Source organism: Neovison vison, chromosome 5, assembly GCF_020171115.1.
Source record: "Neovison vison isolate M4711 chromosome 5, ASM_NN_V1, whole genome shotgun sequence".
NCBI classification, from domain to species: Eukaryota; Metazoa; Chordata; class Mammalia; order Carnivora; family Mustelidae; genus Neogale; species Neogale vison.
Genome location: NC_058095.1, coordinates 108,099,411 through 108,127,176, shown reverse-complemented (window position 1 = coordinate 108,127,176; position 27,766 = coordinate 108,099,411). Strand labels below are relative to the sequence as shown.

The window sequence follows — 27,766 nt, the reverse complement described above, 5'->3', positions numbered from 1 at the left end:
TGCGAGCCGTCTCCGCCCTCGCCCGGGAGCTGCGAGGCTGCGGGAGCGGTGCTGCAGTAGCCGCCTCAGCCGCCGCGGAGCCGCTCGCCCGTCCTCAGCCGTTTCTGAGCCGCGCCCGGAGCCCGGCCGAGGAGGCTGCAGCCGCAGCCAGGAGCCCGCAGCCCCCGCCTCCAGCCCGCCGCCGCCCCCCGAGGGCGCCCCAGGCCGCGCCATGGTGAAGGTGACGTTCAACTCGGCTCTGGCCCAGAAGGAGGCCAAGAAGGACGAGCCCAAGTGCGGCGAGGAGGCACTCATCATCCCCCCTGATGCCGTCGCGGTGGACTGCAAGGTCCGCGGGCCGGGGAGGTCGGGGGAGTGGGCGGTCGGCCCGGCCGGCAGGGCTGCGCGGGGCCGGGGGCGGCTCTGCACGCGGAGGAGGCGCGGGCCACGGGCGAGGGTCCCCGGGGGAGCGGGGCTCTCCATCTGGGGCTGCTCCCTTTTCTTGTCCGGCCGCAGCTTCTCCTTTGTAAGAAAGTGCGTGTGCAGGAAGTGGAGCCTAACACGGGATCGGGGGCTTGGGAGGCCTGGAGAGAGAGGGATCGAAGAATTTGGGCCGAGTTCACGGTCGTTGTGCAGTCCGGGGAACGTGCGTGGGGTCTGGACTGGGTTCGTTCCACCCGGAGGCCCGCGGCGACATGCAAAACAACAAAAACAACAACAGAGTTTGGCACTTCCTCCCAGTATAAATAATGTTCCTAAAATGGCTGACATCATTCCAAGCCTCGACCTCAGTTGCTTCCTACTTTCGTTTCTAGGCTGAACAGCACTTGGACTAAGTCCAGCTGCTGTAAGCCTCTTAATTTTAAAAGCGTTTTCTTCGTTACCTCCTTTTCCACGGCCTTTGGGTATTGGCAGGTGAACTTCACATTGGGGTCTGGAGAGGGGGCTGAGGAGCGGTTGAGGGGAGAAAGTGAGGTGAAGATCTGCTCAGAATAGGCTTTGGCTTTTGATGTTTACAATTAAAACAAATATTCCTGGTAAGGATCAGTAATTACTGTGTAGATGCTACTGTAAAACCCACGACTGGCTTTTAAGTTACATAAGCATATTTATGAGGACCCTTTAACACTAAGTGAAACTAAACGGGAGAAACTCGTTCACGTCCCTTACAAAATTCTCCTTTATTTTTACAAAATCCCTCTTTTTAGTCCTAATAAAAATCAGGAGTGGAACTATAATTGTGCCAACTTCTAGCGGATTACAATAATAATATATTTAGGATATACAATTGTAATTGTCTCAAGTTAAAAAGGAAAGCCTCGTAGCCTGTTCTCTACGAAATGATCTTTAGGCTGCAAACTTGCAGTCCTGTAAAAATTAACTGTAGAAGTTTATTTATGTTGCTCAACTTCCTTTTTCCTTAGCATTTTTCAGGACCTGTTACCAGTAGAGTAAACTTAGTTTTAATTTCAAAAAATGCAATGATTGTGTGCAGGTGTGAGTAATACGGGGTTTTTAATGTGATGTAATGAAAATTACCGTTGAAAAATATGGCACTAATCTACTGTCAAAAAATTTGACATTGTAATGTTAATGGGGACTTGCCTGTGCTTACTTTTTGGAAATGTTCTAGTTAAAAACAAAAACGTCAGGGTTTGATATTTAAATGACTGCCTTGCCTTGAAATACAAATAGGGAACTGATTACCTAAAAGGATTAAGAGTTTTGATACTGCTATTGTTTTTCTGAATCCATTGCAAACAGTCTTGGTCTTAAAAGAAAATGTTTGGAATGCACAGAGGATAATTAAAGTAGCAAATTATTATCTTAGCTCTATGTTTATCTAACATTCATTGTACCTAAAATAGATTGTCAAGTGCCCTGTCATAACAATCTCAGATACATTATAGAGATTTTAATCTTAGTATGTATCTCTTAAAAATCCTGTAAATATAATTCCTTCCTTTTAGAAAAGGAGAGAGGGAGAAAGCATGGATGATGTCACTTCAGAGAGCTTTTCTCTTGATCTGTATTCAGGGAGATTTGGAACTCCGGATAAAAGTCAGAATTAATTTGCTAGGTAGCTTAAATCTGACTTTAGACTTTTTCTGTCATTCCTGAAACATAACCCCATTTTCAGACTCTCAGAATTTCTCACAGTTTCACCATACTCAAATTTTGTGGTCACAGCTGCTGTGAAAAAGTAACCATTTATAGCTCTGTGCATTTTCTGTTTCTATTTTCTTAGATCCCATATCCAGATAAAAATATTGGAACTAAGCTTTGAGGTCCAGAGTATTCCTTTGTAACCAAGCAGCAGTCATGGATGAATAGGCAGATTTTAAAAAATGACTAATTCTTTCTCTAGCTATAAGCTCAAAGACTTCTTTTCTTCACTAAGTGACAAAATATTGCTCTACATTAAAAGTAGAATCCTAATAATCAGTCACTTAACGGTAAATGAAGACTTAGCTTAATAACAGACATTGTGAAAGAACTTCTGATCTTTTCATCTTGCAGTTCGACTGTGATTACATAATGTGCTCTAGCTCCTTGGGGTGACTTTATGGTAACCACTGAATTTGACTGCCTAGATTCAGCACAGAATCAGCCTTCCTGTTTGCCTGGGGCACATCCTTGCCTGCCTGGTTGGTTGAGAGAATCAAGTAAAGCTGGTTATGGACCAGAACTCCTGAAGAAGAAATTTTTAGTACCTTTAAATCTTTCTGGATCACAATATCCAAATGATGTTTGTTTCTCAAGATGTACACTCCATGGCCACCTGCCCTGGTGTCATCTTGAATTCTAGTTTAAAAAGGCAGATTCTACTACCTTAGAATCTTCCAAAGAATTCTGTTATCTCTGCCACCAAAAATTCTGATCACTCCAGTCAGCTGTCTTATGTAACACACATTCCAGCAATTTAATGTTGCTCCTGTCCCTTGTTATTTCTTTAGCTCTTTTCTTATTACAGGTTGAGAACCCTCTGAAAGCAGTGCCATTGCCCTTTTTTCATTTTGTCTTTCAGTAGCTCTCAACTCCCAACAGTCCTGTCTGTTGATCTCAACTAGCTTGCTATTTACTATTCTTTTCCTACATTTTCCCCTTAATTTTTCACCTTCCTCTGCCTGTCCCAACTGACACGAAACTCAGAGATCTAGAAATAGCAAGGAGTATGACCTTTGTTTTTTTAACAGGTGAATTTTAAATTATATGTGTGTGTGACGTTACAGGCCGTGGTTCATTGGTGGTTGTGTCTATAATTTTGATCTTTGGAAGACTGTTATGTATGTGCAAATATCAAAGAAGATACCTAATGAACTCAGTCAGAAGTCCCAGTTTTGTCATTACATAACTGCTTGATCTTGGGCTTAAGTTTTTAGTTTTCCTTATCTGTAAAAATGAGAGGGTCTGTAAGGACTCTTCCAGTTTTAAAATTCTCTGAAGATGTGAGGATTACATAATTAAATTTGGCAGGAATTAAATTGTTTTGTGAAAAATAACAACCACCTCTTCATCCTAACCCTTTCTTCCCCATGTTTAGCATGTACATTGCTTCTTTGTATTAAGTAGCAGTGGGTCAAAGAGAAAAGAAATGGACCCAGGGTATTATGTAATAAACCAAATTTTTATTGTGGGTTACCTCACTTTAGAGCAGTAGTTGTTAACACTTTTGTGTGTGTATGTGTAATGCCTAATTGTGAAACACCTTCCCAATATCAGGACTCAGCTTAAATTTGCTTCACAGATATCCCTGCAAACTGTACTGCTGGAAAAATTGTATTGTCCCTCCTTTACCCTGTATTACAGTTATAGACCTCAAAGGGAGAGAAAAGGAAAGTGCTTGTATGGGAGAGAAGATGGGGCAGGATGGAAGTGGGAGAGAAAAGTGCAAGACTACCAACCCGGTTAAGTTCTGAGTTACCCATTACAACATGGCTCTTTGGACCCTAGTTCTTTGCAGTTTCTGGTATTTCCTGTATGCATAAATAGGACTGATGGGTTTGGTAATTTAACTTTTTTGGTGTTGGTGGGTTTTTTTTTTTTTTTCTTTTGGGGTGTGGTTTCTGGGGATAGGAGAAACAAAATATACATGACGTTTATTGAAATGTGTTGACCTTTAGAGGAGGAATTTGGGAGCTTGGTTCTTTTTGAAGAAAGTACATATCATTACCTAGTTGTGTAATTTAGTGTTCGTAAGCAGTAGCCAGTAAAAACTTTACAGACATTACGTTTTGGTTCTTGGTGAGGGTATTGGTAGCTGAAATGTGAGGGTTTCGTACTGGGAGATAAATTAATGCCCCCCCACCCCCTGGGGGGGCCGGTTAGGACATGACTTGGCAGGACAGGTTCCTGTCCCGTGTCTCACCCCCTGCTCCCCAGACATGCCTGGGGTGGGGGGTGCTGCTGCTGCAGAGGGTGGACAAAGGTTGGACGAGGTTGTGTATTGCATATTTGGAGGACAAGTTACCTGCCTGGGGCTTCACAGTGTCATCTTAAAACATATTTCGTCTGGACTAAACAGAAGCAAGTATGTTATCAGTAAAATCATAAGCCCCTGAGAGGTTGTGGCATTCAGCTCTGCTGTGTAAGAGGTTTAAGTAAGTGAAAATATCTTTTTTACCCAGAAGTATCTCTTAGAACACATGGCACAGGCTTACTTGATTCATTATTTAACATAAAAAGTTTTCATTATGTATTACTAAAACTTGACTTGCTTTAAATGTTTGTCGAAAAATGTAATAAGTAGTAATGTAATAAAATGTAATAAGTAGTAAGACGTTTTACTTCTTTAGTTCTGTCATAATTTAAATATCTAGGGTGTGTATTTAAAATGCATTTTCTTTTTCCAAAAGGAAATACTTTCTGAACTCAGTCCAAGTAGCTGGACTGCTTTGCATATCATAGTGTCAGAAGAAAATCTAGAAAACATTTGTCTTTTCAAATACAATATTGATGAATTCATTCTCCTAAACTTTTAGGTAAACTTGGCAATTTTTATTAGAACTTAGACTGAAGGAGTTAAGTACTTGGTCATCAAAGAGTTTTTTCAGTAATAACTATAGCCTGTTAAAATAAAGGATTTGACAGCTTGGAATTTCTCAATGAGGTGGTTTTTATCCAAAGGATGTAGAAAATATTAACACTGGCACTAGTTTTTCAAGAAGCTTGTGTATAAAGTTGTTTTCTGGCGGTCCTGTTTTCTTTGCACAAACCTTGGCAGTGAATGTTTTTATAAGGTAGATGGCTGAAAGTTGAAAATTAGAAATTTTATTGCAGACATGATCTAAGAACATTATTAAAAAATCATTTAATTGTGATTGTCCCCTTTAATTGGTATTTATGATACATCTTTATAGCTTTAAAGACAGCTGTAATATAATTCTATAATTCTCTTTTTATGTGTTACCAACAATTGAATGAACAAAATAATTTTCAACAATTGAAGATTTCTTTAAAACTCTTTAATCAGTTTGAAGGGAAGAAAGAACTTTATGAAGTATTTCTGTAATTTTACCATTTGGGGGGAAAATCAAGTAAGAATGAACATAGACTTTATTCTTAAGTTAGAAGAATTTTAATCTTGAGTTACAGAAATGAAGAAATTATTTTTTATGATAGGGATAGTCTGATTTTTCATTTAATATTTTATCTTTTAGTATTAATATTTTTCCAGCAGTAATTGTATGTAAATATGTATATATATCCAAATAGAAATTAATGTTGAGGTAAAATTTGCCTAATTTATAAATACTGATCATATTTGAGTTAAATATCTAGGGAGCTTATTTGGGAAATGGACACTAATTACGGTGTTCAATATGCAATACTCGGAAATTTTAAAATATTTGCATAAACTTGTTGACACAGTTGAATTTCATAATCTAAGAAATTTAAGTTTTGGTGGGTTTTTTTATATTTGAAGGTTTGTTTTAATGCCAAAATTATTTTTATAAATTTGTTTTGCAGAATATGTTAAGAGTAAAGCTTAAATCTTGAATTGTTTTTGCTGCTTTAAATATGAATATCATGTTTAAAATTAAGATGAAAAAACCAGAAAGGTAAGGTGCATTGTTATGTAATGACTTGGATGCAGCATCCAAAAGAAGACCCAGCTTTAGTGCTGGGAAAAATGATTTCCAGAATCAGTGTGTTTGCATCGCTTTTTTTTTTTTTTTTAAGATTGTATTTATTCATTCGACAGAGATGCAGCAAGAGAGGGAACACAAACGGGTTGGGGGGGTATGGGAGAGGGAGAAAGAGGCTAACTGCTGAGCAGGGAGTCCAGTGCGGGGCTAGATCTCAGGACTCTAGGATACTGACCTGAGCCTTCACAACTGAGCAACCCAGGTGCCCCTGTGTACCTGCATTTCTTAAAATTCATTTGCTCAGCCAGCCTTTGTAGTATTTTTGTTCTGCTATATACACTTCTCTGTCAGTTTTTATCTTTCCATTTATAACTTGCTCCTTCAGTGCATTTTTTTCCTTGCTTTCATCCTAGCGCTAGGACAAACATTTCCCAAGCAAGTCATCAGTGTTAGCCAGGGCAGTGCTAGACACAGAGATCACAAACTCAGTGCCTCCTGGGCCCAAGCAGAATTAGTGAAGTTGGGCTTTTTACCTATTAAACAGTTTAGAATATTCTTCATTTTCATTACAAAAACAGTGAGGGGGGGGTCAAGTGTTGTTTGGTTCTCCAGTCTTTAAAGGCAAGCTAGAATCAGGATGATTTTTGACACTTAAGTATTAAGTATTCCCAACTAATTTATATAAGAATTTCAAGCAAGGCAAAAATACTGACAGTTTGACGTGGGCCACTTGTTTTAGTCTCCTTTACAGTAGAGAGCCTGGCTGGCAAATGATGGCGCGTGTCTCCAGACGTGGCATGCTGCCTGTTTTTGTATGGCCCATGAGCTAAGAATTATTTTTACATTATTAAATGCTTGGGGAAGAAAATCAACCAACTTCTCCCTTTTGTTCTAATCAGTAGAGGGGTGTACAGTTCAGGAAGCAATACTGTCTACCACGGAGAACTCAGACTATGCACTTAAACTTCAGGGTTTAAATCCTATCTCTGCCACTTACTGTATAATATAGGTGAGGTAAGTTACTTCAACTCTCTGCCTCAGTTTCTCCTTCAGCAAAATGGGGAATATGATAATCTGTAAAAAGTTTATCACCATGGCTGGGATAGAGTGAGAGTAAGACTCAGAAAACATTAGGGACACGTGGATGGCTCAGTCCGTTAAACGGCTGACTCTGGATTTGGGCTCAGGACGTGATCTCAGGGTAGTGAGATCAGGTTTTTGTCAGCTCTGTGTGCTGGCCCTGGAGCCTGCTTAAGATACTCTCTCTCCCTTTATCCCCCTTCCCCCTGCTCCCACTCTTTTTTTTTCCCTCAAAGTAGAGACATTCGCTGCTGTTACCAGTACTACTGTTAACTGTTACTTAAAACTACAACTATCAAACAGGGTTTGGCAGTGCTTGGATTGTTAAACAGCCATGTGATGTGAGACCAAATGTAGTATCTTTCTAGTTTTCCAGTTGGCTTTGATTCAGCTTTGCAGATGTCACTTTTTCAAGTAAACTTACCTTCAAAATTTCTAGAAAGGAAGATTTAAAGTTAGAAGTAAAGTTAATGAAGCAGAGCAGTTCTTAAAATTTCTGCCTTTTTTTTTTTTTTTTTTAAATAGACCAGTGCCACAGACCTAAAGCCACTTTTCATAGGTTGAGATCCTGCTGTCAAAGGTTAATGTAACCTGGATCTGGTAACTTGGACAAGTCAAGAAACCTCCCCACGACTCAGTTCCCTCATTTGCAAAATAGTCTGGTGGCACCAGCCCTGAAGTGTCTTTGGGATAAAATTCAGAGTGCCTGCTACTTAGAAACTAGTTAAATGTTAAATGCGCTTCCTCTGTCTCCATTTATTGAAGTCCCATTTTTCCCCCTCATCATTCTTGTTTTGGAGTAGTACTTCTGTTACCACTATTGTTTTATCCCTATGTCGCATGTCAGTTAGATAACATTATTATTGTTAAATCATCCTCTACAGGGCATTCTGGTGAGGATTTATTTCTCTCTGTAATGTAGAACTCTTAGCGTGCAGTACTTTTATCCATTTTCATTAAAAAGTGGTTATTTCTCCATTACATAAAGGACATTGAATTTAATTTTGTAAATTTAATTTTGGGTTTTACCAAATAATGCTTAGTTTTAAAATGCAAATATTCCTGCCCTATCATAGAGGAACTCACTTTTTAAAGATTATAGTATATTTATATATAATACAGTACAGATTTTGAGTGTACAGTTACATAATTTTAAATACATGCACCTGAATAACAACCCAGTCAAGATAGACCTCTATCAACTCAGAAAGTTCTCATGTCCTTTTAGTGCCTGTCCTCTCCCCTAAGAGGCAACCACTAATCTAATTTCTATCTTTGAAGATTAATTTGAGGCAATTGAGTTCAGTCTAGCTTCTAGGCTTTCTGTAAAATAAAAAAGAGTGTGGTTTTGGTGAGCGGAATACAGACTGGATTCTGGCTCTGTTGATACCCTTGGCCTGGCATCCTTGTGCCAGTATATTCTGCCTAGCTATATATGGTGATCCTAGCTCTGCATTTCTGTAAAAAAGTGGTTTTCACTTTTTGGACTCAGGACACCTTTGTATTCTTAAGAGTTGTTGAGGACCCAAAGAGCTTTTGATTTATGTAGGTTATATCTATTGATAATTACTATATTAGAAATTAAGACTATTAACTAATTTAAAATAGCAATGATAAACCTATAACATATTACCATAAATGGCATTTTTATGAATACTAAAATTTTCCAAATAACCCGAAATTAAGAAGAGTAAGGGTAATACGTTTACATTTTTGTAACACTCTGCTGAATAGCTTAATAGAAGACTATTAATAATAGCTGATTCTCACATCAGCTTCTGTGGTCAGCCTGTTGTACTATCACACATTCAGCTTCTGGGAAAACTTTACACTAGTCAGAGCGTGAGAAAGAAAAAAACCACTGTCTTAGTTTTATTATGAGAAGGTTTTGACCTTGTGGAACTCTTAAAAGGGTGTCCCTGGACCACATTTGGAAAACTTAAACTCTGTGTACTTTCTTATGCTGCTGTTGTTGGTTTTTGTTTTATTTGTCGTTTTCACAATTTTAGATATCACCTATTGTCTTCCTAATATGGAAAGTGAATATTTAGCTTTTTCTGTATAAACATATTACAAACATTACTCTGTCTTACGGTGTAGTTACAGTAATTTCTGGTTAAATTGTTATTCTATGCTTTTATTGTAATTGACAAATATTTACGTCTGAGTAACATAGTATAACCTAATAAAGTTACTAAGTTCTTTCTTACACAAAATTATTTTATTTTCCCTGGATTTAATTGTTTATTGGACCAGGGAGGGTTGCTTAATTTTCTGTGTATTTGTTGCTAATTCATCCTCAGATTTTGACAGCAGTATAATTGCCTTTGGGTATTTACAAACTTACTAGATAAGTTACCAAGTTTTGTATTTTTCTTGGCAGTTTTCCGTTTGTCATTCTTCAGTCTTACCATCCACACTGGTTATAATCTAGACATACTGCTACCCAGATGCCCAAGAGTAATTATCATCCTGGAATTGAATTGGTTTGTCTTTATCCTGTGTTTTATCTGCAGTTTAATGAATCTGAGAAAACGTATCAGATCAATTCTTTTAAAAAAAACCTTTCACATCTGAGAATCTTTATCCTCACACTTAATTGGTGATTGATTGGGGTATAAAATTCTAGGTTAGCTGTAATTTTCTTTCAGCATTTTGATGGCATTGCTTCATGCCATTCTGATTCCTGGTTTTTTTGACCAATATTTTCCCCCATCTATAGAAGCTTAAGGTTATTTTCTTTATGCTTCTGGCTCTCAAATTTTTATTGGTGTAGTTTGTTTCAGGTCATTCATTTCCATTCTCTGGCTAAAGATGTATTTATTTGTCATCGCTTTATTATTAACTTTGTCGAGTTTTCAGGAAGAAGACATGGCCATTTAATTGGAAATCAGTCATTGGGCTTCTAACTGTGCTGTCTTAATGCTTTTTAAAGATTATTGGAATATTTCCTTTTCACATTAAAAATAGACTTGGATAATAGCTATTAATGGAAACCATTATTGTCTGGGTTATTACTATTGCACTAGGGTTTTTTTTTGTTTTGTTTTGTTTTTTAATGTTTGTTTCTTTAAGTAATCTCTCCTCCCAGCATGGGGCTTGAACTCATGACCCCAAGATCAGGAGTTCCATGCTTTTCCATCTGAGCCAGCCAGTGCCCCATATTAGCACTAGTTTCAGGGGCCTATAGGATGGCCTAAAAGACATGAAGCATCATCTTCTGGTCTCCCTCTTTAAATTTAAAAACTGTCTCCGTCATGAGTTAGAGACAACTTGGTCACTACCAACTTTGTGATTTTGCTTTGTGGCTTTGCTACTCTACTTCAGTTTCATTTTTGTAATTAATATCTTGCCTTTTCTATTTATTTTCAAATGCCTGTATGCTTGTAAGCCTGAGTTATTTTCCTTTGTTGTTTTTGCTTCATGCACATATGATTTTAATATTCTTGTTACTGTCCTTTGTAATTTGATGAAGAGAAAAATCCTATTAATTTGTTTTGAAACTTTTTTTCAAGATTTTATTTATTTATTTGAGAGAGAGAGAGAGAGAATGAGCAAGGAGAGCAGCACAGGGAGGGAGAAGCTGACTCCCCACTGAGAGCGGAGAGTTTGATCACAAGTGAGCCAAAGGCAGATGCTTAACCAACTAAGCTACCCAGGCACCCCTAACTTTCTAAACATAATAATAACACAGCTGTTGTAATAGTTAATGCATAGTGCTTAGTGTGAGTGTGGCTCAATTCAGGTAAAGTCTTTAGAGCAGAATTTTGTGGAAACTCAGGCTAAATCATTTCTGATTGGATATCAGCATGATCCTATTGTGACATGGTGTCAAGTCATTATTATCAGAGTTAATTTGCATGGTTGAAAAGCCCCATGCTTTTCCTTCTGTATGATGTACATGGAGTGTGAGAGGGTATTCAGGCCTTATGAGTTCTAAGATACTACACAAATAATTTTACTTCTCTGGGCCTCATTATATTTATCTGTAAAACGATGTGTTGCACTAAATGTGCTGTCATGGTCCTTTCATAGTAGATGTTTTCTTTCTGAAAACTATACTGATCACATATTCAGAGGCATGTACCTCATGGCCAGGTGCTATATTAGGAATTTAAAAATTACTAAGCATCCCAGTCTTTAAGTAGCACCTCGCTGGGAGAGACCAGCTGATTGTGTAGACCAGCTTGATCACAGCTGTCTTAAATGTCACAAGAACACAGCACCCTTGGATCCAAGAGCCAGGGGAGTGGTGAAATAAGGAGCAAGATCCAATGATTGATTACTGAGTATATATTGTGCATGTATTTGGTGCTGGGCGTAGGTTCAAAGTACTTTTGACATGTTCGTGATAGACACATACCTCTGATCTCCAGAACTGGAATATTTTGCAGTAGTCCTTTTGTCTAACTTTAAAAATTCTAAACTTGGACAGAAAATACACTTTCCACATTTTAAATTATTTCATGCCTTTAGAAGAATATAATTGGAAGTTTTTATCAAGAGTTTTTCATTTTAAATAGAATTACTCATATTTGAATATAAATGCATAATTATCTTGTTGAATGACATTAAAATCTGGGATTTATACAGAAATGATTCCAGAACAAGTTTGCTCCCCCCCCATCTTGACACTTAATTTTATAGTGAATTATAGACAGTAGAACATTCTTATCATACTTCAAGTTTTTGTTTTTACACTTCCAAGTTTTAAGAAAATAGTTGATACTCTTATTAATAACAGTAGGAATTCATAATTCAGCCAGTGCCAGAAGAAACCTGTCTTGACCATTTTTATTGATGTCTGGTAAAGGCTATGATTAACAATAAATAGCAGTTGTATATAATGCTCTTGACTCTCCAATACCTTTAGATCTCACCAATATGAATTTGAAAATCTGGGGCACCTGGCTGGCTTAGTTGGTAGAGCATGGGACTCTTGATCTCAGGGTTCTGAGTTAAGCCCCACATTGGATATGGAGCCTGTTACAAAAAAAAGAAGAAATTCTCCTGGAATTTCCTAAAATAGAAAGTTCTCTTCAGTGTAGATTGAATAAACACCTTGAAGAATATTGGCTATCTTTAAAATACGTATAAAAAAGAATAGAGAATGTTTAAGGTGTTCCTATATTACCATTGTGCTTTGTGTTAGATACTCTTCTTGTCCTTAATATAAAGTGATGAAGTGGGGCGCCTGGGTGGCTCAGTGGGTTAAAGCTTCTGCCTTCGGCTTGGGTCACGATCTCAGGGTCCTGGCTTCGAGACCCGCATAACTCTCTGCTCAGCGGGGAGCCTGCTCCCCCCACCCCCATCTGCCTCTCTGCCTACTTTTGATCTCTCAAATAAATAAATAAAAATCATAAAAAAAAGTGATGAAGTCGTGATCCAGCACTGAAAGCATTTATAGCCATATATATATATATATTTTTTTTTATAAAGATTTTATTTTATTTATTTGAGAGAGAGAGACAGTGAGAGAGAGAATGAGCGAGGAGAAGGTCAGAGAGCGAAGCAGACTCCCCATGGAGCTGGGAGCCTGATGTGGGACTCGATCCCGGGACTCCAGGATCACGCCCTGAGCCAGAGGCAGTCGTCCAACCAACTGCGCCACCCAGGCGTCCCTATATATATATTTTTTTAAGTTCTGACCTGTATATATATTTTTTTAACCTAGGCCTGTGCCAGTTTTATATACTGCCAATAATTTGGTTCAGTTTTAAATTTTTCAGAATAGTTATATTATGCAATAGCTTAAAATTTTCTTTTTGTTTATTACAGCTTTTTTTCAGAATAGTTATATTATGCAATAGCTTAATTTCTTTTTGTTTACTGCAGTTTATTGCTTTTTGTGTATTGCAGGATTTGTTCACAAAAAAAGGACATTAATGAAAAATCTGTTTTGTAGACAATGTATTTTGTATTGATTTCTCATTTTTCATTTATTATTTAAGTTATCTCTACACCTGGGGCTTGAAGCTACAACCCCAAGATCAAGATTCACACGGCTCACCAATTGCGCCAGCCAGGCACCCCAGTTTCTTATTATCCATATAATGCCAAGCACTTGGAAAACTGCTTCATTTTTGTGTGCTAGACACAACATTTGTCATGTGGACTTTTCTCACCATAGAGGAGATAGTAGCGATCTTAATTTGAAAAGTAAAATGAGAAAGCATAATTCAGATACTGATTTAAATGAACAAGACAAAATGTCAACAAATATTTGATGTCTGTAGAGGTTAGCTTTTTAGCCATAGATTTTGTGTTTTACATAGAATATATATTTGATAATCAGTGCTATTAATACTGAACGGATCGCTGGGTCATGTCTTTTCTATGCCTCCATACTTGGGAAAGAAAACTCATGTACAAGTCAGGTGGACAGAACATGTACCAGCAGTAAATGGATGGCACTGGTATTCTACACAATAGTAATCTGTTGGGGTAATCACCTACATAGCTTTTGTGGTTCTAAGAGTATAGTTGGGAAAGAATTTTGGAAAAATTTTAAATAGATCTTAAATGATAACCAAGATTTGTTCATTTGTTACTTTAAAATTCTTACTGGAATAGGAAATGATTTAATTTCCCTGTCCCGTACTGTCCATCTTTTTCCAGTTGGCCTTTACAGGATTTTGTTGTCGATGGCTTTTTATTGGCTTTAGCCCCAGTGGATACTTGCTTCAGCTTCACCTTTCTCAGCTAAATCAGGTGGTGGTGGGATAATAATGACTATTATCTACTGATCACTTACTGTTTTCCTGTGTACCAAACAGTGATCTAAATGTTTCCTCATTTAATCCCTGCAACAACCCTGTGAGGAGGTGATACTGTTAATCCATGTTTAAGATGACATAATTGAGATAGAGAAGTTAAACTTGTCTAGCTTTCCCATCCTCCCAAATTCTGACATTTTTTGTCTGCTGTCTTCAGTTTTGTCTTCACCTATCTTTTCTAGCTTCTTTAGTACCATTTACTTGAGTCTTAGGAAGAAACTGTCCTGTTGCTTGTAAATTGGGGAAGGGGAGAATCATTTGATTTTACTTGAGTATTATTTACATACTGAAAATTCAGCCCTTTTAGGTATATTGTTGTGTTAATTTTAGCAAATGTAGTTGTGTAATCATCACAGTCAAGATACAGAATATTTTCCTCACTCCAAAGTGTTTTTGTTTTGTTTTGTTTTGTTTTTTTTTAAGATTTTATTTATTTATTTGACTGAGATAGAGAGGACAAGTAGGCAGAGTGGCAGATAGGGGGAGAGGGAGAAGCAGGCTCCCTGCTGGGCACGGGGCTTGATGCAGGGCTTGATCCAGATCCAGTATCCTGGGATCTTGACCTGATCTGAAAGCAGATGCTTAACCGACTGAGCCACCCAGGTGCCCCAGAGTGTTCTTTTTGATACCACTTAGTAGTTCTGGCTGTCACTCCATCCTTGTTTTGTCTTTCTGTAGTTTGCCTTTCCTGGAATATAGACTGTATTACAACCAAGTGGCTTTCTGTCATTCTGTAGCTGTTTTTATGTTTTCTGGGAACTGGGAGTTGTCTGGAGAGGTCTTGGATTCCTGTAGCTCTTGGCCCACAGTTTTCTCTGGGCTTGCTCAGTTCTACCTCTCCTCTGTTACACTTTTGGCTTGCTTATGCCGTTCATACTCAGATTAGAAGTTTGTAAGAGAATTCGCCTGCTGTGTCATTTAAAGCATTAAGGTTTTTTATTCAGAGCATTAATCCAGTCTAAAGCTCAGAAGTCAGAATCCTTTATACCGGGAATACTTTAGACTAGTTGTTTTATAAAGTAGGTTCTCAGGTGGTCGTATATACCCAGTCATAGCAGGACTTAATTCAAAACTAGGCAACACAGTAGCCAATAACTTGGTATGTTTGGTCTTCATCTAGGGAGAAAAATTAGGAGGAGTTGAGAAACCAGGAAATTCATGTGTAAAAATTTGAATCATAAGATTTTTTAAAATGTTGGCAGCTAATTCTGTATTTTGGAAAATAGTATATAGGCCAGATACATCCATGGGCAGCTGGCCTGTGCATCTCCAGGTTTATTCATATTGATCAAATGTATTTTTTTAATAAAGATTTTTATTTTTGTCAGGGAGAGAGAGAGAGGTAAGCAGAGAGAGAAGCAGGGTTCCTGCTAAGCAGGGAGCCCAATGTGGGACTTGATTCTAGGACCCTGGGATCATGACCTGAGCCAAAAGCAGACACTTAACCGACTGAGCCACCCAGGCATTCCTGCCAAATGTGTTTTAAAAATGCACATGTTTCTTGGATACATGTACATGTTTCTGAGCCTGGGTGGCTCAAATGGTTAAGCATCTGCCTTCATCTCGGGTCATAATCCCAGGGTGCTGGGATCGAGTCCCATATTGGGTGCCCTGCTTCTTGGGGAGCCTCCTTCTTCCTCTACCTCTGCCTCTGTCTGCCTCTCTCTCTCTCTCTCTCTCTCTCTCTCTGTGTGTGTGTCTCATGAATATATAAATCTTTTTTAAAAAAAGTTCATGTTTCTAAACCTATTTCTGAAGGTTCAGTAGTTCATGCTGCTTTGAGTCGAATAAATTGTATTGATTCTTTTCTCTATTTCTGTCTGGTTTTTATACTGAAAATATTTTCATACCATCTCTGTCCCCCTCCCTCCCTGCTTCCCTCTCTTCCTTCTTCCTCTTTCTTTTTTTCTTCATTGATAAGATTTTTAACCCTAAGAGATGTTTTCCTTTTTAATATTCTGGTTCCTAAGGCTTTGTGATTGCATTTGCCATAATAATTGCATAATAGGGTATCTGAGAGCTTTGGAAAAAATGTGTCTTCATTCATCCTATAAAGAAGGCTCAAAGAGAAGTGCCTGAGGATGTACAGTGATTTGTTAGTATAGGAACAGAATCAAAATTATATGAAAACCCTTGTGTTTTGTCTGAGTTAAGCTGATAATGGAAGCAACATTTACGGAAATCTCTTAGGGAGCTGACTGAGGTGACCTAATTCTTAACTAATTGAAGTACCAGAACAGAATTTATCCTTCATTTTGCTTGAAATATAATTGGTTAAGTAATCGTACTTTATCATGTGATGAGAAGATTTATTTAAACCAGAAATTAGTACAACGAGAGAGCAAGAATGCTTCCAAAAACTGTGTCTTTCCATACTGCTGTAGAGGGCTGATTATAGGCCAGTGCGTGCTTCAGTGTCTTCATTTATAAACTGGGGTAAAAACTCGAGGTTTTAGGAAGATTAATGAGATGATAATTGTGCAGCACCTGTGGGAGCTCTTTTACCTTCTCAGCATAATTTAAGGTGTACCAGTTCTGTTGGCAGTGCAGGGGGAGGAAATATCTCTGACTTGTTCTAAATTAGGCCAGGTAAACTCATATACCCTGGCAAAGAAGCCCTTGTTCATGAGTGATTTTCCTTTTTTTTTTTGGTTGATTTTGAATTATGAAATAATCCAAGCATACAAAGCCAGAGAATTTATAGTACCATTTGATATGTTTTTAAAGTCTTAAATATATACTGGTAATATCCAGCTTGCCTTTTTTTTTTTCTTTTGTAATTTAGGATTGTGTTTCTACACTCTTAAAACCAACTATGGTAGTTGATATCACTTTAATTATTATTATATGAACCTATAATACTTTATTCTCCACTTGATGGACATGTAGGTTATTTTTAATTTTTTCTGTATTGACCATTCAGCAGTAATCATTATTGGACCTTTTTCTTTATGTACACATATAAAACTTTATCTAGGGCCACGTTCCTAGAAATGAAATTGCTGGGTCATGGAGGGGTGTGTGTGTGTGTGTGTGTGTGTGTTGAACTTTATTAAATACTGCCAAATTGTTCTCTGAGCAGTTGTACCAACTCCTGCCAACTATATGAAAGTTCTCAGTTCCCGTTGCGCCGTACTTTCCCTAGCACTTGGTGTCGTTAGTGTTCTCTTATTGCCTGCTATGTAAGAACTCCCTTGATCTCCCCCCCCCCACTTCCTACATTAAAATATAATTTACATGCAATAAAATTCATCCATTCCCTGTATATGACTTGATTGAATTTATGGTAATAACAAAGTTGTATATCCCCCACCATCAAGATCTGAAACATTTCCATTATCTTTAAAAAATTTCCTTATATGTCTTCAGTCTCTCCCTCACCATTTCTTGGCCATGACAACCACTGAACTACTTTTTTGTTACTACATTTGCCTTTTCTAGAATTTGATAAAAATAGAATCATGCAATAAGTAATCTTTTATGTTGGATTTGTTTCACTTAGCATATTTTTGATTCAGTATGAATATACCACAGTTTATCCATTCATCATTTAGTGGATACTTTTGTTGTTTCTAGTTTGGGGCTATTATGAATAATGATGGTATGACTAATACATAAATCTTTGAGTCAGTTGATTTTTAATTACCAGTCTTCAATCTTGCTGAACTTCAATTAGTTTGAATTTTACTTTCTCAGATTTTCTAGACAGTGATATCATTTACACATAATGATAGTTTTGCATTCTTTTTTGTAATCTTTATATCTGTTCTTGTACTTCTCAGTTGTATACTAGCTAGGATTTCTAATGTTGGATGGAAACAAAGAATCAGTTTTAGTGGGCAACCCTCATAATTCCGGACTTGAAAGGTTAATGGTATTAAGTCAGACGTTTCACCATTAAGTATGAGGTTTACTATTGGGTTTTGATCATTATTAGCCTTAGTCATGTTAAAGAGTTTCACCTCTTTCCAGGTTGCAAAGACATTTTATTATGAATGGGAGTTCGGAGTTTGTCAAATGGATTTTCGACATATATTGAGATGGTCATGGGGCTTTTCTTCTTAAATCTTGCATATGTGGCCTTTTAAACTTGAAGCTTACTCTTTCTGGAGTTAATCATTTAAAATACTTTTTTTTTTAAGATTTTATTTATTTATTTGACAGAGAGAGATCACAAGTAGGCAGAGACAGTCAGAGAGAGAGGAGGAAGCAGGCCCCCTGCTAAACAGAGAGCCCCACGTGGGGCTGGGTCCCAGGACCCTGAGATCTTGACCTGAGCCGAAGGCAGAGACTTTAACCCACTAAGCCACCCAGGTTCCCCTAAAATACACTTTTAGTAAATCACTTAGATTAAAAACTTTTCTGTTCTCAATATATTTTAATGCTTTCTCCATGACTCAAGATTGTAATATGGTATGCCCTTCATCTGTCATGAATAATGTTAATTTTGACTGCGAATTACCTAAGACGTGAGCCATGCCTTAATTACATTTGTTATTCCCACAGGATCTTCCACAGTATATTGCAAATAACAGGTCCTTAATAAATGTCGAACTGTACTAAGTACTTAGAGCTGTTGTTCTTTGCTAAATAGCCACTATCTGTTTTGTGTCATGAAGTCTTACGTTGATCCCAACCCTCACTATCACACTGGCTGTGGTTGTAACTTTCATGCATCATTAAAAAAATAAATAACCCAAGCTTTAAAAACAGATCTAAATTTCATTCACTCATCAAATATTTGTAGAGTGCCAACCAAGTACTAAATTTAGCTTGGAGCTAACAGTAATGCAAAATGAATATGAATGGATAGTCAGAAGAACCTTCCAGCCTGATCGCTAGAAGATGTGTATATGAATTATTCTAATGCAAAGTAGGAAATGATCACTAAAAAATGAGAGGGGAAAAAAAGAGATTAGATAGATTTTGAAGACCCAGTAGTTCTTTTAGGAAGTACATGATTTTGGTGCATGAACTTGGGTCTATAATGTGGTTATTTGAAGACTTAGTTTCTGATTCTTAAACCATGGTTCGTATTGTTGAAGTGCTGAACAGATGACTTGTGGATAGTGAAGCATTTGTCCTTGTCCAGAAATGTGATTTTTGAATGAACATGAGAATTCAAACTCCAGAGCATGGTATGTAAAGGCCCTTTGTGATCTGCCCTATTTAACTTCTCCATTCTTACTATACCCTCCCTACGTCTTGGACATGCCAGCCATAGCACATGTGTCCCTTGGAGATGTCATGCATTCTGGTTCCATGATTTTATTCATTCTTTGCCTTCAATATAATGCCCTTTAACTCTGTGTTCTCTGTGGGTAATGAGCATTTGTCCTTCAGCATTCCATTCTAGTATTTTCTCCTCTAGGAGATGCACTCCAAACACTGTTGCCTTTTCTGTGCTCTGCCTTCTTCTGTTAGAGTCCATATCATGTTTACGTTCTCTTTGTGTATTTATTTCCCAGGCTGATCCGAATGATCTCTTTCTTGGCAGGGGCTATATACCAGTGCCTAGCACAGCTCTTGGCACATAGTAGACATTTATAATTTGTTCTTGAAATTTGCTGACCAATTAAAAATGATATACTAGAGGCGCCTGGGTGGCTCAGTCATTAAGTGTCTGCCTTTGGCCTGGGTTGGAGCCCTGCATTGGGCTCCCTGCTCAGCAGGCAGCTCCTTCTCCCTCTCCTACTCCTCTGCTTGTATTCCCCTCACTCACTGTGTCTCTCTCTGTCAAATAAATAAAATCTTTAAAAAAAAAAAAAAGATATATTAAAAGGCCTGGAAACTTGTCATCCGTTTGACAGTTTGGGCTGTATATATTTTTTTATAAGTGTCTGCCCATGGTCTTTGGATATTCATTTATGTGTTGCTAGAGAAGGAGTCTGCCAAACAGGGTTGGTGTTGTACGCACATTTGACTGTCTCAGCAGCTGATACCAAATGTTTGGAAATGGCTGTTTCCATCTGTCATCTCCACCCCCCCAACCCTGCCTCCACCCTGAAATTGATTATGCTAGGAACTGTTTCTTATCTCCTTAGGTATTTATATCACACAAGGGCTCAAGCAAAATACTAGACTTTATCATTCAGGTTTCATATTACCTTATGACTCCAGGGAATTCTTGTAACTTTCTGTTTACAGATGGAATATGTTACATGACTTGATAAATTATTCTAGGCTTATTCTTTTTACATACTACTTTGTAGTACACTTGTCTTAAGTACATATACTAACAGCAGAGTGTTAATGCTCTCAGAGTGTCTGATCCAAGCCTCAAGTTAAAAGGCATTTGTTCCACAGTGTCCCATTCTGTGTTTAAAACCTCAGTTAACCTAGTTGTACACTGTCTAGCCCTGAAGTGTTCTTGGCTGTTTGGGACAGATGGGATTGGACTTTTTCTTAGTAGTATCAAGTTGAAATTCCTTATCTTAGCATTGAAAATAAAACTTTAGCTTTCATTCATTCTTTCTTTCTTACTAATTTTTTTTTTTTTTTTTTGGATTTGGAGCTTTCATTCTTTCTTAACTGTATTCTTGTTTCAGCCATATCCAAAACTGTTCAGTCAAAACCTGGAGTCCCGGGATCGAGTCCCGCATCAGGCTCCCAGCTCCAGGGGGAGTCTGCTTCGCTCTCTGGCCTTCTCCTCGCTCATGCTCTCTCTCACTGTCTCTCTCTCAAATAAATAAATAAAATCTTAAAAAAAATTTAAAAAAAAAACTGTTGATAACAGTTTTTCTTCCTTTTTTCTTATATCCTGTTTATCTGTAAAGGTGTGGATCAAGTCTACATTCTCCCTTAATACAGCCTACATTGATTTTTTCTAAGCAAAGATCAGAGTCCTATGCTCAAGAGGCTATACATACATACTACTAACGAGAACATCTTCTATTACGTTGTTTTCAGGTCAATTAGAGCCTTTCCCTGGCTGTCTGTACAATATATCTTGAGCCATGAGTTTGATGACGTGAGCAGCTAATCTCAATTGTCAGCTCTTTGACATGAACCTGGGTCCAAATCAGAAATTAGCCATAAATCTGAAGTGACAGAGTGACTGAGTTAGAAGGGCAATGGGAGTATTTAAAGGCCTGAACATTGTGACCCCATTTGACATTCTGAGGCTAAATTATTTCTTTGAGTGGGTCCAAATCAAAATTCTAACTAACTGCATGTCTCTTGACTTAATAGCTTTTTTTTTCTGTTCACTCTTTTCCTTATTTTTCTACTGCTTCTATCTTAAAAATGAAGACCTCTGTCAAACTAGATTTGTTTTTTAGGGTAGGGCAGGAAAACTAATAAGATTATTTTAAGACTCCAGTGGTTCAGAGACTTTGTTTCATATTAGTTGTTCTGTCCCTTAATTTCCTGTTACTTTTTCTTGTGTATTGTTAGGAGTGGTTTGATACCTGCTATGAAATATACGAACTACATGTAGCAGGCTAATACATAATTTTATAATATAGTACACAGTGAGGTTGTATATATAAGGCTCAGCACCGTAATACTGCATGACAGAGTTGGGTTGTAGCCTTTTCTGAATTTTTAAATGTTAGAAGATATTTTAGTCACCAAAGTTGTGCACAGAAATTAGGAATTATGCAGTATGTTACCGCTTGGGAGGTGTGAGTAGCAAAGGTGTTGAGAGAAGAAGGCAGAACTCTCCTAAGAGACTGATGGCTGTGGTAAGTCCTGGCACCACCACCTAATATTCCTGGGCTGATTTTGTTAACGATATCTGAGTCCATTGGTCTTCTTACCTTTGTTTATAAAATGATCATCCTTTTCAGTCTTCTTTGAATCCTGACCCTTCTGTGATTCTGACTGGAGATAACGATACTGACCATTGTTGGTCTTTTTCATATTTTAGGACCCAGATGAAGTGGTACCAGTTGGCCAGAGAAGAGCCTGGTGCTGGTGCATGTGCTTTGGACTAGCATTTATGCTTGCAGGTGTCATTCTGGGAGGAGCATACCTGTACAAATACTTCGCACTTCAAGTAAGTGGAAAAATGCTAAGAAGGACTTTCTGCCTTTCCTTCATGCATATTAGAAAGTAGGTCCAAATTTGTTCTAAGCCTGCATTTTTTGTCTGTGGCCTTTGGCCCAGGGTGGTAGTCCTGTTTTAAAGTCCTGTTTTAAAAATCTGAACATAAGTTTGCTGAGCCTGTTGGGCAGTCACTAAAAGCAGAATAATGTTATTTTGAAATGTTGTTAACTAAAGAGGACAGATACGGATGATTTTTCAAAATTGGCTAGTCTTTGTTTTCCTACTGTAGTAGTAGCTAAGATACACTATGATTATTTGCCTGTTGAGTAAATACATCAGATAATATCAAAATGTTGTCATATTCATGGATTCTAACTTGGTAGCCAGTTTGGACTTGCCTACAATTTGACTTTATTCCTGGACACCGGGTGCACTGGCACCATGTCTCTCTGCTCTTTCCCAGACATTGATTTTTCTTCAAGGATTGTATAACTTCAGCAGTGATGTTGAAGTGATTTGGGATGAACGTTGATAACTCAGAGTGTTTAATAGAAATCCTTAATCTTAGTGGGTTAAGACAGATACTTCTTCTAATGATAATCATGATTTATGATCTCTGTTTTGTGATACATTTCTCTTTAACAAAAAGTTAGTAGGTTTTTTTTTTAACATTTTAAAATTTGAAGAAACCATTGACATAGATTTTACTAAAATAATGAAACATTCTTTCAGAGGGAATGTATACATTTCATGCCCATTTGCATATTGATAGACATTACTGAAATACTAGTTATCTTTTTTTAATGCAGTTTTTAACAGGAAATGTATTTGATATAGAAAAAAACAATTTGTAATTCCACCATTCAGAAACACTTTTGCCTTAACATTTTGTTACATACTCGTAGCCTTCACGTATACTTTTTAAAAAAAGTCTTTATAATGATTACTGTAATCTGATATTTTCCACATAATTGTAATTTATTTTAAGGAAAAAAATCACAACTACTTGTAGTCCTGTAAAAATTACAGAAAAACTGTCCCTTTTTTGGCCAGTAAGAGAAAAATCATTTAATCAGTGACTCACATCAAAAAGTCTTACAAGTATACTCTTTCAGGAAAAAAAATTTGTTTAAAATAAAATAATGCCTACAGGTAGAAGTAGGCCTATGTATTTCTTCACATTTACTTGTCACCAGATGAATAATTGATTTAAATTCTGTTTTTGTCAACTGCAAAAAGTAGAGGAAAAAATCAGCTGTTTTCTCTTTCTGAAACCATTTTTTTTTTCTTTACAATACTTCAGAACCCCATCTTAAAGGATATGTTAGCTCTGTAATTAAACTGTCTGACTTGTCATCTGAAAGAGTTTGCAAGCAAAATGCTATTTAGATAGCGGTGGCAGCTTAAGTAATGCTTACATTTAAAAACCTGTCTCCCACTGAATTGCTAAAATAGTGTTTGAACTCTCTGTAGCCCGATGATGTGTACTACTGTGGAATAAAGTATATCAAAGATGATGTCATCTTAAACGAGCCTTCTGCAGATGCCCCGGCTGCTCGCTACCAGACAATTGAGGAAAATATTAAGATCTTTGAGGAAGATGAGGTTGAATTCATCAGTGTGCCTGTCCCAGAATTTGCAGACAGTGATCCTGCCAACATTGTTCATGACTTTAACAAGGTGAGCCAGGTGCCTGGAACTGTTTAGGAAAAAAAAAAAAAAAAAACCAAACAAGGGCAAGTTTTTTAACTGATGCTCTTTACAGTTTTAATTTCAGTATTTGCTGATTTCCTTTATTTAGAGCTGACTTGTTATTTAAAGAAAAAGTGGACTTGGGTTTCTTCTGCCTCATAAGATATAAACTGTCCAACATCTGATGTTGAGCCCAACTCTGGCTGCTGCTCTTTTGCTAGTAAATTGCTACTATTTCCTATTCACCCTGTTTTCTTAGCCATGGGAAGATTCATGGTTCCATTTCTTTCTTTCTTTCTTTTTTTTTTTTTAAAGATTTTATTTATTTATTTGTTACAGATAGATCTCAAGTAGGCAGAGAGGCAGGCAGAGAGAGGAAGGGCAGCAGGTTCCCTGCTGAGCAGAGACACACCCTCCCCCCAATTCGGGGCTGGATCTCAGGACTCTGGGATCATGACCTGAGCGGAAGGCGGAGGCTTTAACCCACTGAGCCACCCAGGCGCCCCCATGGTCCCATTTCTATGTCGCATTTTCAGAAATTAGTAACTTTAGTTTTGTATCATTTTCTAAATCAGTTTTTAAGTTCTCATTCTATATTTCCCCTAGTGTTGAATATTGTTATGCAATGCACAAAAGATGAGGTGAGAAAACGGTGAATATCCCAAATTCTCCACCTAGTTCCAAAATTTTACCATATTAATTTTCTTTTTCTCATATTTGATACTTGAACTCTTGTCTCTTCTATATAATTCTATATCACTGTCACATCTAAGAAAATGACTATAATATAGTATTATTTAATATCTAGTTGATATTTAAATTTCCCCAGTAATTTTTGTCCCAGGAATGTTTTGTTTTCTTAAACCAGGATTCTGAAATTCAGAAGTTTACATATTTTCTGTGAATTTTGCATCTGTATATAAGTTTACCAGTTTAAACACTCAGGAGGCATAGTTACTGAAGTTAGCTTTGCAAATATTTAATGCCTCATAAATACATATGATAAATGTTTATAAATTTAAAAAATACATACTTCAAAATAATAAGCCTGTCCAAAACAATAGTAAATAACTAATACTGAGCCCTTAGAAATCTGAGTGTTTACATGATTTGATATAACTCATTTTAATCCTCAAAACTGTCCTATGGGACAATCTTTCTGAACCATAAGAACACAGAAAAATCACTTAATTAACTATTATTTCAGTTTCTCTCAGGATGGTGGTAATTAGTACCATTCTAAATGCATAGGGTAGAAGTTAATTTTTACATGTAACAGATGGATACCTTGGAAGGTGTTAGGGCTTAAAAGTGAGAGAAGTGACTGTATCTCTTAACCAGATGATAGGCTGTTTGCAGTTAATTTTAATAGTTTATTGTTAATCATTTATAGAACAAACTCTTGATAAGAATTTTGTTTACTAGTAGCAATAATTTTTTTTTCTCATTACTACCTTCTCTTCCTATCCTACCAAGTACTTCATTTGTTGAAATGCAAGTGATTTATATGTCCTAAAGCCAGCCCATTTTAATGGTATAAATTATTCTTAAAACTCCAGGTGCTGCCTGTGCTACAGATACTAATCTAATGAAAATGAATCTTTCTCTTTGCAGAAACTCACAGCCTATTTAGATCTTAATCTGGATAAGTGCTATGTGATTCCACTGAACACTTCCATTGTTATGCCACCGAGAAACCTGCTGGAGTTACTTATTAACATAAAGGTAGAAGGTGTTCAGATATATTTTTTTAAGTTTTTATTTATTTATTTGGCAGAGAGAGAGAGAGAGAGTGCACAAGTGACAGGCAGAGGGACGGGGAGAGGGAGAAACAGGCTTCCCTCTGAGCAGAGAGAGCCTGATGTGGGGCTCAATCCTAGGACCCTGGGACCATGACCTGAGCTGAAGGCAGATGCTAACAGACTGAGCCACCCAAGTGCCCCTGTTCAAATGTTCAGATATTTCTTATGAATAATGCTGTTATAGGATCTTAGAATTTCCAGTTGAGATAATAGCCCTATAAGTGCCCATCTCACCAGACGCATAGCTAAGAGCTTTATAAAGAGGAGTTAAGACTCACGATTTTGGGGGTTTTCCTTTTATTATTTCATATTTTGAAATAAAATTAAATTATTATCTGAGTTTTCCCAGTGGGCCTGATAATAAATAGTAGGCTTTCAAGAAATAAGATCTGTGTTGCAAACTATTCAACTCATGGACAGTGTGTAAATAGACAGGCATGACTGTACTGCAATAAAACTTCATTCATGAAAACAGATGGTGGGCAGTAGTTTGCCAATCTCTATTCTATACCTTTCCTGTATCCTCTGAGTATTCATATAATATTTCTTCCAAATGTAGGCTGGAACCTATTTGCCTCAGTCCTATCTGATTCATGAACACATGGTTATCACTGATCGCATTGAAAACATTGATCACCTGGGTTTCTTTATTTACCGACTGTGCCATGACAAGGAAACTTACAAACTGCAACGCAGAGAAACCATCAGAGGTAATACTTTTCACTGTTAAAGTCCTGGCAGAAAAGTTTGTCGTTTCACTTCACTGTGTCAAGCCAGATTTAGATGTAAGCCAGTGTATTGTTAGCAATATGTTTGCCAGGAATGAGAAAGTAAAAGTATTGTGTCATTATATGGTATTTCTAGATTTCCAGAGAATCCTCTGAATTCTGAATCCACTTTTTTCACGTAGAGAGAATTAGGTGTATGTGAAGTATCAATGCCTTGAGATGCTGTTACCTCACTTTCCATGTGGTCACCCAGCCCAACCTTCCATCCCACCACTTTGGTTCATTGACACTGGGCAAGAGTTCTTCTTGTCCAGAGGTCTCTGGAGAAGCTCTGAAGCTATGTGCTCAGGGACCTGGATTCTAAACGTGAACTTTTGGATCATGTTGAAGATAGTCACAGTCAGGTTAATTACACGGGAAATTGGCTGAAGAATTAAGAGCATCAACACAAGTAATATAGTTTTGCCAGATCATTTAACCTTTTTTTTTTTTAACCTGAACAACAAGAATGACAGTATCTCCCCATTACATTTCTTTTATAGTTGATGATTTTTTTTAAAAGCCAGATTTACGCATATGATGAAATTCACCCTCTTCAGTGTGCAGTTCTGAGTTTCAACAGATTCCTACCACAGTCAAGATACAGAATATTTCCGTACCTTTGAGGTCATAAATTTACATATGGCATTATTATTGGTTGCTAATATCTATTAAGATACTTAGTTTAGACAAGAGAGGAAAATTATTTTCTCCAGGGCTAAAAAATCAAACTACAGAAATTAATCGAATCTAGAGTAAAATATTTTTATATGTATAAATAATATAACTGATAAGTACAAATTACTTAACCAGAAATTTAAAAAATTTTTCCCTCCCCAACAGGTATTCAGAAACGTGAAGTCAGCAATTGTGTTACAATTCGGCATTTTGAAAACAAATTTGCTGTGGAAACTGTAATTTGTCCTTGAATAGTCAAGAAAAACATTAATGGGAGAAAAACTTAATATCGCAGCATAACCCCCCACCCTTTGTATTTTGTGCAGTGATTATTTTTTAAGATCTTTCATGTAAGTAGCAAACAGGGCTTCACTATCTTTTCATCTCATTAATTCAATTAAAACCATTACCTTTTAAAAATCTTTTCTTCTTTCCAAGTGTGGTGTCTTTTATCTTAAATTAGTAGTTGTATGAAGTCATAGATAATACTACATTTCACCATAGATCTTATGTGTTAGGAAGAGTTTAAATTTCTTTGAATCATTTATCCAGATTTTTGTGTTTGAATTAATGCATTTTCCAGAGGAGGGGTTATCTAAAGAATAATCATATATATGCATACGTAAAAATGGACCACGGTGACTTATTCGTAGTTGTTAGCTGCCCTGCTGCTTAGTTTGTTAGAGCATTTGAGCACACATTTTAATTTTCCTCTAATTAAAATGTGCAGTATTTTCAGTGTCATATTTAACTATTTAGAGTATGATTTTCACCTTGATGTTTTAATATCCTAGACATCTGCTGTAATAATATTTTAGAAAATGTTTGGAATTTAAGAAATAACTTGTGTTACTAATTTGTATAACCCATATCTGTGCAATGGAATATAAATATCACAAAGTTGTTTGACTAAA

At 37.0% G+C, this 27,766-nt stretch overlaps 1 protein-coding gene across 1 annotated transcript; it reads left to right on the top strand.

Moving 5' to 3' along the window:
* Positions 1-130: 130 nt before the first annotated feature.
* On the top strand, positions 131-27,766 carry ITM2B (integral membrane protein 2B). Its single transcript, XM_044249727.1, has 6 exons — positions 131-328; positions 21,795-21,923; positions 23,387-23,593; positions 25,220-25,330; positions 25,967-26,117; positions 27,018-27,766. Exons 1-6 carry the CDS (start codon positions 212-214, stop codon positions 27,101-27,103), a joined length of 801 nt encoding a protein of 266 aa, XP_044105662.1. The 5' UTR covers positions 131-211; the 3' UTR covers positions 27,104-27,766.